General features: G+C 37.8%; 1 protein-coding gene across 1 annotated transcript; it reads left to right on the top strand.

Moving 5' to 3' along the window:
* Positions 1–5,753: 5,753 nt before the first annotated feature.
* On the top strand, positions 5,754–11,428 carry LOC114103677 (zinc finger C2HC domain-containing protein 1A-like). Its single transcript, XM_071600405.1, has 2 exons — positions 5,754–5,822; positions 10,364–11,428. Exons 1-2 carry the CDS (start codon positions 5,754–5,756, stop codon positions 11,426–11,428), a joined length of 1,134 nt encoding a protein of 377 aa, XP_071456506.1.
* The last annotated feature ends 602 nt before the right edge of the window (positions 11,429–12,030 follow it).

Genomic DNA, 12,030 nt, shown 5'->3' with positions numbered 1-12,030 from the left:
AAGAAAACTGAACAGTATGAAAAGGGCTTTTAAAAAGGAAATTCAAGCAAAATGTTATTAGAACCTTTCTTTGTAACAATACTGGGAATTAGAGCACTGCTGTAACACCTGAATTTGTGTATAAAAATATCCATACATGCTACTTGTTATGAAAGCATGTTTAGTAATATGTAGTCTTAAAAATTGTACCTTTGTTCAAGTTTTTTACAAAATATATTGAAGGAAATTCTAAAAAAATTAGGAAGTAAATCAAAATGGAAGAAAACAAAAACTCAAGAAAATATGAGTCCCAGTACAGGAAAAATGAGGAAAAGGGAATTATGAAGATTGTGGAGATGAAAACCCCAAGATAACAACAATTAACAGAATTAGGGAAAAACTAATTCATGTAACATCTAGAAGGCAGAAAGTGCTAGAAGTAATACATTCTTTTTCTTTTCTTTTTTAAATTAGATGTGATTAAAAAGCTACTGGTTTTGATGACATTGAAAGTTTTATTAAAGGAGTCCTGAAAAAGACGTTGTGTTGTTTAACTAAGAAAGTTTGTGCAGTAATTTGGTAATACAGGGCTCCATTAGAGTATTTTAATTATTTAGACCAGAATTTATGACATGTAAGGTCATGATTGGAAGGTGTGCATGTGTGTGTCAAAAATGTAAAGCTTTGTTTTCAGCAAGCAAAAAGTACCAAAAGAAGATATTACAACCATAAGATAAATCATGTATTTTTGTTTAAATAATGAAGTGACAAGTGGCTACTATTTCAAAAATAATAATCCAGGAGGAAAATGACTATTGCCTCTTTTTAAGCTATTTCTATCTCTTTAAAATATATAACTCAGTGCCTTGATAATATTTTTAAGTGAGTGAAGAATAATAGAATAAATCTGTCTACCAAATGAGATAATTCTGACTTTTCCCAGACTATGCTGACTTTGTTCCCTTTCTGCAACCTTTTTTTTTTTTTTGTAATTAAGAATTAAGTGATGTAAAATGCAAAGTGCCCACTGCACAGTAAGGGATCATAAAATAACATTGCTAATTTGTTCATTACAATAAATAATGAGTACAATTTCAAGTTGGAGTTTGATTTTAACTAATAAGAGTAGTTTGGATAAAATAGTTTAGTTTACAAAAATTCCGCTTTCATAGAAGAGTTTCCTGACTTCAGGGATGGCCATGGTTCTTCTTGTAGCTTCACTACCATGATGTTTACAGCAGCCGTAGACCTTCCTCTCCCCACTCTCAGTCATCACCTTTCTAGCCATCCATCACTTAAGGTGTTGCTAAGAACCTTGCAGGAGTTCAAAAACAATTGCCAAGTGACTGTCTTGCTAGCACGAGCTATGGCACCACTAGAGAAAAGGAAGTGAAATTGATTTGTAGGAGGCCAACGTTTACAAAGCACAATTCCATTGGGTTAGTTACAGCCATTCAATTTTCCAAATAGAAATAAAGGGCTTACAAAGTGACAGCTTACACCATGTAAAAGAAAAAAAATCAGGCTGTTGGATGATAATGCAGTGTTGCTTTATTTCATACATGCATAGAGTATATTTTCCTAATAGGTATTTTCTCTGATAAAATGTATTTTTTCATGAATGAAAGCCCCCCCCCCCTCTCTTTACAAAACTGGCTGATGCTGAAGACTTGCATGACTCACCAAAACGTGATAGCTTGTGACTCTTGCTCATAGAAACCCATATGTCCCAGAGACATGCTCTTCCAAATCTGGGCATAACTGGGCTGCTGATGTTTCGGACAATTCTCACTTCCACCCAAGGATCAAAAGCTGTGCATGGTTTTGTTTTAACTTCGGATTCCTAAGAAAGTGGGTGAGAAAGTGGGTGATTCACTCCCAAGCTATAGTGAATACAACCTGCAAATAGGAATCAATCACTTTATTTATTAAAATTTACTGAATATCTATTTTGTCCAGATATTGGTAGAAGTGAAGATAAAATGGCACAATCTGCATTCTAATGTAAACACAAGCACATGAACAGATAATTGTGTAGCTCTGTGAGAAGGACGACGATAAGGGAGGGAAAATTATGATGTTAAGACAAAGATGAAAGAGGAGACTGTGTGTGGAAAAGAGGGAGGAAAGAGTCAATCACAGATCCAAATTCAGCTTGTAGAAGGCACTCTCAACATTTACTCACCAATCCCAAGAAAACCTCATCAAGTAAGTATTATTGTTATTTTCCCCATTTAAAAAACAATGTGGAAACAGATGTTTGGAGTTGAAGTAACTAATCCACATTGCTTACTTCCAAATCATTAAAGGGCTTTTAAGAAAAATAGCTACAAAATATGTCACAGCAATCTCTAATAAAAAGGTCTGACAAGAGTTTGGCCCCCTGCTGTGACCTGAGCTACTTCTAAAAAACTGGAAAATATTTAACTCTGGACAATACTTAAATTAATTTGAATTAGAATATACATTCTTATCTGGTTTCAATAAAAATTTATTATGTGCTTGGTGACTCGTCTAAGTGCTTGGGAATTTATGGGTGGATAAACATAGATCTAGTCTTTGAAAATAGCATCTTTTATACACACTTGTGTAATCGACTCCTTATAACTTCCTCACTTCATCTCTTACCTCCCTTAGACCTGTTTTAGTGCAAATAGATGATGATACTTTGAAAACCCATAGTTGCTCATGTGACTTTGAAGAAGGAAAAGAAAATGTATCTCTGGTTCTATATATTTCTGTAATCCTAACAGAATTCAAGGAAAACAAGAAAGAGGAATATAAACTTATCCTTCTGTATGTTGTTTTTACTCTCTCTGAATAATTGTGTGCACACACACATGCATGTATGTGCCCACCCACATACACACCCACACACTATTTCATGTTGTGAGTTGGTGAATTCTCCTTGTAGCAGAACTTTTCTGCCACACCACTCATTTTTTCACAAAAACTGATATAATAAAAATATCACTCAAAGAGGACTGTAATATAAGACAACTCAACATAGAATTTAGATTGATACCTCTAATAAAACAGGATAAAAATGCAGAAGGAAATCAATTTAAGAGATGGATCAAAATCTTGCAAGATGAAAAGATATTTGTTACCAACCATTTCTTATGCATGTATAAAATGTAAACACAAGTTTCATTATTTAAGTGCTCAAAAATTGCTCGTTTAAAATGTCAAAATAATTCCCATTTTTGGCAGAAGAGTCTAAAGCCTTTCTGTGCTCATACATCTCTTCACAGTATGTCCTTGTGTACCTTCTTATGTCCTTTTCTTCTTTTGGCTTCTTTCCCTCCCTCTGGCCTGCCACTTGACTCAGGGCCTTTGTCAATGATGATGTTGTGTGTGCCAGAAATTATCCTCACCATTGACATTTCCATGAACATTGTCTGTAGTGAGGAAAATTTCTGTTTTCTGAAGAAACATAATTTATTTTCAGAGAACTTCAAGCCATTCATTTAATTATAGTTGGACTTCTGTACCTAGAGGTACATATCTATGGATTTAACTGCAGATCAAAAATATTCACCAACAAATTGCATCTCTATATAGAACAAGTAAACTTTCGTCTTGCCATTATTTCCTTAAAAATATAGTAATGCAGCTATTTATATAGCATTTGAATTGTACTAGGTACTATAAATAATCTAGAGATGATTTTAGTTTTATGAGAAAATATACATAGGTTATATGCAAACACTATGCCATTTTATATTAGGGACATGAGAATCCATGGATTTTAGTATCCATGGGATATCCTGGAACTAATCTTCCATAGATACTGAGAGATAACTGTACTTTGATGCCTACTATATTTATTAGAAACTGTTGTTAATTTCTGACTAGTTGAGGATCATGAGAAGTACCTAAGATATTAAAGAATAGGAAAATTTCTACCAATTTTACTCCTCTCTGATGAAAAGCTATGTTGAAAAGCTGTGACAGAAAGTATCAGCAAAGAAGCAAAGTGAGGGATCACCTGGGTTATGGTGATCATTTGAGCATGATAGTTGTGATCACTGATTTTGATTATCAACTGGACTTCCTTAGGGAACCCCCAGATAAAGCATTACTTCTTCTTTATGCTTCAATATGGACTTAGCTCACCCCCTTTCTAATGAAAAGGAAACCCAAGGGTATGGCATTTAATTAGAATGATTGTGATTTCTAAGGCATGCTTATGAAGATGTTTCTGAAAGAAAGTGGCATCTGAGTCACTGGACTGAAAGAAGAAGACCTTCCTTCCCTGTGAGCAGGCACCCCCCCATTAAGGGTCCAGAGGGAACAAAAGCAAAAGGTGACTTATTGCTGACTTTGAGCCCATGAGGCCCTCTTTTCCAACCCTTCTTGTCTAGCTTTTGGGTTTAGAACTCTCACAAGTGGCCCCCTATGTTCTTGACCCTTGAACGTTGGACTGAGAGCTACACCATCAGATTCCTTTGGTTCTAAAGCCTTCCGACTTGAACTGAGCATGTTACCAAATTCCCTGATTATCCAGCTTGATGTTGTCAATCATGGAAGTCCTCATTTTTCATGATGGAGTGAATCAATTTCCTTAATAAATCATTTCTTATCTCCTATCATCTGTCAACCTACCTCCTACCTACCTATCTATGCATCTACCTATCATGTGTATCTATTAGACTTGGCCATATGCCAACTTTGAGCTGGAACCTGGTGGAGTCTGTTTGTGTTCCACAAAGCATAAAATACTTTACAGAGTGGAAAGGAAACATGTATGACAAATATTTTTGATTAATTTCTATTTCAAAGCTCTTATCTCCTTGTTTCAACTAGAAATAAGTCCTCATCTAGACAGACTCTTTCTTTGACAGTCTTCTGCCTCTTAACCTTGCTGAATAGTCATCTAAGCTCAGCTCAGTACCTTACCACATGGATAAACACAAAAGAGCAGCTACCTTCCTTTTGGCTAAGTCCCATGACCTTCTGGATGAGTCTGAGTTCATTTTTACCAATAGTCCTATGTCCTAAGTCCTGTGTTGTATATCATGAACACAAATGAATCCAATCAAGTTAATGTGTTATTTGTATTATTTGAGCAACTACATAAATAGAACTACAGACCTAAAACAACATACCCACACTTGTTCTTTCCATACTTTATGTCAATATTTAAAAATATTACCAAAGCTCAGTGTTTACCAAAAATGTACCAAAAACTCAGTGTTTAGTTGAACAGTCCTCACTGTCTACTTGAAAATTAATAGCAAAAAGCTGCACCAGTTCTCCAGATTCTGCATGTTTTCAAGAGAAGTATTTAATCCCCAGGAAATGGCAAAGATCATTAAAATTTTAACAGGATGCCCTCTGGGGTCTCATTTGTTAATTCAACAAACATTTATTGCATGCCTACAATATGCCTGACACCAAACTAAGAATATAATGATAAACAAAACTCAAACCTGGCCTTTAGTTTTGTGGAGTTTAGAGTTTCACGGGGGAGAGCAAATTTAGCAGAGACTTACTTATAGTATAAGTACTGAAATAGATGTCAAAACAGTGACCTGTTTTGACATGATTGGGTCTCCTAGGTTCATCAACAAGCAAGGGAGGAGTACTTAGAGAAAGCTCTTCTGAGATGGTAACATCTTATCTGAAATATGAGCAATGAGCATAATTTAACCCGGTAAGTAGAGCACATGGATTGAGGAGGAACAGAAAGAGAGACATACAGTTTGTTGGAATGGCATGCAGGAAAATGTGAAGAGCATGATAGAGTTTGGGAACCAGAGAGGGTAAGGATGGAGGTACAGGAAACAGAGCTGGAGAGCTTTGTGGGGTTCATGGCAAGCAGATCTCTTGGTGCAATAGTAAGGTGTTTAATGTGGGCATACTGGGAACCCATTGGAGTGTTTTAAAGCAGAAACTTGATAGACTGGATTTCCATTTTGGAATTTCCTCATCTTCTCACAAGATAAAAGGTGAATGTGCAGTTTGGAAGGGTAGATGATGAACTAGGGGAGACTTGCAGGAGGTGCCTCCTGGGTTCTCATTCAAATCTCAGTTTCTCTGAGAGCTACTTGGTTTCTATCCTGTGGGAAGCTTTTGATCAGCCCCTCCTGAGTAACCTGGCCCACACACAAACCCAGCTGCACAACTTTAGATTTCCCCAGCCTGGAAGGGACATTGTCAGCAGCCAATAATATATCTCTGCCCAGTTCTCCAGTGTAGAAGTCAAAGCCCTAAATCACAAGACATGCTGAGGGAGAGAAGGTTGGAATCACATGATTTCTCGGACAGGAAGAACATGAACTTTTCACTTGGGTAGTGGCAAAAGCAATCTCTCTTGGCTTAAAAGGGATTCCATGGAGCAAGAAAGGTAGACACCTGTCTGAATTGAGTGACTGATCCATACAGGGGTCTTGTGGCTGGCTGGAAAACAAATGCCCTGGATATTAGCTGGCTGTGATCCAAAAGCTCTAAGGCCCTTTCCAAGGGAGGTCACATCTCTCTCCGGGTGCAGCGATTTCCAATTACTTTAAGAAGAGGAAGGAATAGGGGAAATTTTGCAAAACGACAGCCAGGCCCCTCTGGGAGGGTTGTCCTGAATGCTCCTCACCTCTGGACTCCTTGTGCACTGCCCACCCACAGACTCCTTTATGAAGTTCAGCCAGCAGAGCCCCCAGCCTCCAGAGGGAAATGGCCTAATTAAAATCACACTTCACACTGCCAAATTGGATATGCTGGTCTCAGCTCCAAGAATGTCTTGGAAAAGTATCTCGAGTTGAGTGAGCCTTTCCCAGGAGGGACTTTTTCTTGTAAAAAAAAAAAAAAAAGGCAAAATCAGCAGATGGAAGGAGAACCTTGGTTTTAAATTTTCTGCTGGTTTGGGGCTTAGTCCTCTTACTTTCCCTCTGTGTCCCTGTTTCCCATTGTATGTTCTAGGTCTTTCACCTCCTCCCTTCACATGAATATTGCAAGTTTGACACAAGGGGATATTTGTCATTGAGCACCATAGATTTTGTAGCACAGTGACAAAAGTTAAGAACATCAGATACAGCAAGATTTGTGTTTGGTTTCTGACTCTACCTTTAAATAAATGGGCAGGGCACTTGATCATTTGAAACCACAGTTCCTCTGTGTGTAAAATGGGAATAGTAAATATTTCAGGCAGGTATAAAGTAGGTGAAACACTTGGAGTACTTGAGAAGTAGTAACTCCTACTGTTATCATGATCAGATTTCCTTTTTATCAGACTATTATTAACAGGGGCTGAGAATAAATCATTAAGAAATGAATAATCCGTGAATGTCTGGCCTTCAACTAAATGTTGAACCTCAAAATATTTACTTTATCTCCCTAAGCCTCCATATTTCCTCTACCTGAAGAGGAATTTGGAATAGCCAATCTTGAAGATCTCTGCCAACTGTAATATTCTTAAATTTTAGACTCACCAAAGATGAATTTTGTTGTTCATTTTTCCATTCATGCAACAAACATTTCAAATATAACTTGTCTGTGTCTTCAAATAAGCTGTCTCTTCTGTTCTTTCTGTATACCATATCCTGTAGCATGTCAGTAATGTATGTAAAGCTTATCCCTCATGCAGTACTTATAATAATCCAATTCATAATAAAATTAATTTATCTTCTCTTATATGGCTTGCCAGGGGTACCATTCTCCTTTCTTCATTCCACCTTACCTTCTCCAGCATAGAGAAAATAATTTTAAACAAAGTCCTTCATAATGGAAGGAAATAATAACTCATTGTTATGAGGTGCTTTCTGTGACAGACACCATGCTCATTTCTTGGCATGCTCTGCTGGACACACTGTCTGAACCATATTGGATTCTTTCAGTGCCACTTTCTCTAGGACCTCATCTACTGGTGCCACCTCAGCCCTTAGAGCCCTTCCTCATAAAGTGGCTTGCAAACATGCCTGTCTGGCTGTGATGATTGTCTTTTGTGTCAGCTGGATTTGACTGAGGGATGCATGGATAGCTGGCAAAACATTACTTCGGGTGTGTCTGTGAGGGTGGCACATTTGAGTAGGTAGACTAAGTAAAGACCACCGTCACCAATGTGGAATGGGTATCAGTGATCCAATGAACACCCTAAAGAAGACAAGAGTGGAAGAAGAACAATATTATTCCTTCTTCAACTGGAAGATTTAATTTCTCTTGCCTTGAACATCACAGCCCCTGTTTCTTTGTGTTTGGGATTTCAGGACTTTCACTACCTGGAACCCTAATCACCCTATGGTTCTCGACCATTCGGACTTAGACTGGGAGTTGCACCATTGGGTCCCCTTCTCTCAGACACTTGACCTCAGACTGAGTTGTACTGCTGACTTCTCTGATTCTCCAGTTTGCAGGTGGCAGAGGTGGGGATTCCAGGCCTCCATAGTCACAAAAGCCAATTCCCATAATGAATATTATATATGGCATAATATATATGACAGAATGAGTGACTACCTGCTCTAAATTTTAGTTTTTTTCTTGTCATTTCCAGACATGGGGAAATGCATAACATGAGGGATGGCAGGGGAAGCAGATTTGGGTTTTCTTTCTTTCTTTGGGAAACTATAGAAAGGAACAGGTATACTAATCCAGAAAGAGGGACATTCAATGTGGAAAACAAAAGGCAGAAAAATAAATCCCCTTTCTTTGCTCAATCACATGGATTGCTCTGAGGGGTGCATTCTTTATACACTCTGTCTAGAGACGACCCATACAACCAGGTAGCTCCACCTCTCATGGTACGACTGTCCCTTTAGGGTTCAGTGGACACCACAGCAGGCCATCACTTTACACTTCTGTCCATCTTATGTACCTCGCTTTTCTATCCCACATTCTTGCTACTCTGGGATTTCACCTGCCAGGCTAAGCAGTAGTTCTTAGTCCTTGCATCGAGCCCTGTTTCTAGGGAACCTATGTGAAGAACTTACAACATCATATTTACTTGTCATAATAACTCCATGGCACAGGAATCATTTATATTCCCAATTTACAGAGCAGAAGAAAGAATTCAAAGATATAGAATGAAAGGGCCAATATCATAAAGAAAAAATGAAAAGAAGAGTTAATACTAGGACTCAATATCCTCCCCACCCCATACCTCCAGTTAAAACCAAGGACCATTGGATTTTCAAGCCAGAATTCTTAAACATGATCCCATGTCTCTTAAAAATAATTTTAATGATAATATGTAAATCAGTCAATTTTTATCTCTACCTCTAGTGAATCAGGTACTTTTAAATAATAGAAATTATGGGTAAATGAGACAAACACTATTCTGATTCACAAGATGGTTCTTTTTTGCACATGTGTATTAGTTAGGGTAAGCAGTGTGAGTTGCAATAAGAAACATGGTAATCTCAGTGGCTTAGTAAAATAACATTTTTAATTCACATGAAAGCAGTAATCAAACATCAGTATGATAATGAAATCAAGGATAAACTCAGGATGTGTGAAATCATATAGAAGGGGCCCAGAACATTGGAAGGATGGAGGAATATGCTCCCTGTATAAACTGAGATTCTGAAGAATAAGTAGGAGTAAGGCAGGTAAAGCAGATGGGTTAGATTTATGGTTTGGGCAAGACAATGCAAGAAGGTTTAGAGGTGAAATGATTGGGTTGTGAGAGCTTTAACCCAATCAGTGAATTAATCCTCTGATGGAATTAACTGAGGGTAAGTGAGGCCCGATAGGGTGAGGCTAGAAGAGGTGTCTCATTGGGAGGGTGCCTTTGGGGTATATGTTTTGTATCTGGTGAGTGGAGTCTCTCTCTGCTTCTTGATCATCATGTGAGCTGTTTTCCATCATCATCAGACTCTTCTGTAAGTTTTAGGTGTACAGGAAGCTGAGGCAGAAAGCACATAAAGTTCTTATATGCCTCCTTCTCTTTTATTATTAACATCTTGCAATTATGTAATACATCTGTTGCAATTGATGAAAATACTGATGCATTATTTTTATTTTATTTTATTTTTAAATTTTTGATACCAGTATTGAACTCAGGAGTACTCCACCAGTGAGCCACATATCCAACACTATTTTTTTTTTTTTTTGTATTTTATTTAGAGACAGGGTCTCACTGAGTTGCTTAGCACTTACTTCACTTTTGCTGAGTCTGGCTTTGAACTTGCGATGCTCCTGCCTCAGCCTCCTGAGCTGCTGGTATTATAGGCCTGCACCAGCATACCTGGCTAAATACTGATACATTATTACTAACTTAAACCCATAGTTTATCTGAGGATTTGCTTTGTGTTAAAGTGTCGTGCATCAGCCGACACTATTAAAACGTACTTATTAAAGCAAAAAGAAGGAATTGGGAAGGGGTATATATTCCCCAAAGATAAACTTAAAATAACCCTTTTTACTCTAAACTTTTTAAATTTGGATTCATCAGGACTTAGTGCTGCGGAAAGGCATATGTGTCCAAGTTGGAGAGTTGTTGCCTTGCAAAATTTGTGGAAGAACATTCTTTCCAGTAGCATTAAAAAAGCATGGACCCATTTGTCAGAAAACTCCCACTAAAAAACGGAAGACTTTTGATTCAAGCAGGCAAAGAGCTGAAGGAACTGATATTCCAACAGTAAAACCTCTTAAACCTAGGCCAGAACCACCAAAGAAACCTTCAAATTGGAGAAGAAAACATGAAGAATTCATTGCCACCATAAGAGCAGCTAAAGGCCTCGATCAGGCACTTAAAGGGGGTGGCAAACTTCCTCCTCCTCCTCCACCTTCTTATGATCCTGATTATATTCAGTGTCCATATTGCCAAAGGAGATTTAATGAAAATGCAGCTGATAGACATATCAATTTCTGTAAAGAACAGGCAGCACGTATTAGTAACAAAGGCAAGTTTTCTACTGACACCAAAGGAAAACCAACTTCTCGGACACAGTATAAGCCACCTGCACTTAAGAAGTCAAATTCTCCTGGAACCACGTCATCAGGATCTTCACGATTACCACAGCCAAGTGGCATTAGCAAAACTGTTGTAGGTACACCTTCAGGTAAAGTGCCTTCAGTTAGCATCTCTTTGGGAAACAAACTTCAGTCCTTATCTCCTTCTCATAAAGCTATAGCAACTCCTCAGGCAGGAGCTAACATCAAATCTCGAAATACCACACCACCTAGTTTGGCAAGAAATTCTGCCTCAGGTATACTTACAAACAAAAGAAAAACATATACTGATAGCTCCATAGCCAGGCCAGATATAGACTATGCATCTTCATTTAATGGTGGAAACATTAAAGGCATTGAAGGAAATTCATCTGGACACTTACCAAAATTCTGTCATGAGTGTGGGACAAAATATCCTGTAGAATGGGCAAAGTTCTGCTGTGAATGTGGCTCTCAACAGTCGTGCTTTACCTACTTCACGATAGGTCACTTGCATGTCATCCAGGATTATGAATTCCTTTACTTTGTCTCTAGACTTTCTCCTGTGTCTACATATGAAGTATAAATTGCCACTTTACTCACCCACTGGAGGTTCTGATTGTGAATCTTCACTCTTGAGTCCACTTGTGACTGCCCATGCTGCCTTTACCTAAGTTAGAGATTCTCTACATACTGAATATTTATCAGGGCTCATCTCAGATAGCTTTCCTATTTATATCTGGTACTAGCACAAATTTTAACTTCCTGACAGTAACATAGCAAAATTCATGACAAATAATTTTTTTTCTCCTTACCTTTACTTAAACCACTCCTCTAGAATAGCCTCTCCTCAACTGATATATGCTCACATGCCCCATCCTTGAAGGGTCAGTTGCTATGCCAGTTCTCTGATTTCCATGAGTCCTCCAGCTGATGATCTCTCTTTCCTCTATGCTCTCCTAGTACTTAACCTTCTTACTTCTTATAATATGCTGAAAACATCATGCTTTGGATTATAGTTAGTTATTTTCATTTATTATCTTCTCAAAAGTACAAAACAAGCTTCCACATCTTTTTTGTCTCCATAATACTTAGCATAGGGCTATTCACTTGGCAGGTGTAAAACATATATGTGCTTTTTTGGAAGCACATAGATATTATATCCTTTTCTTTTCTCCTTGTTTGGAT

This window comes from Marmota flaviventris, chromosome 13 (assembly GCF_047511675.1).
Source record: "Marmota flaviventris isolate mMarFla1 chromosome 13, mMarFla1.hap1, whole genome shotgun sequence".
In the NCBI taxonomy this organism is placed as follows: Eukaryota; Metazoa; Chordata; class Mammalia; order Rodentia; family Sciuridae; genus Marmota; species Marmota flaviventris.
This window is presented reverse-complemented; position numbering and strand designations above follow the sequence as displayed.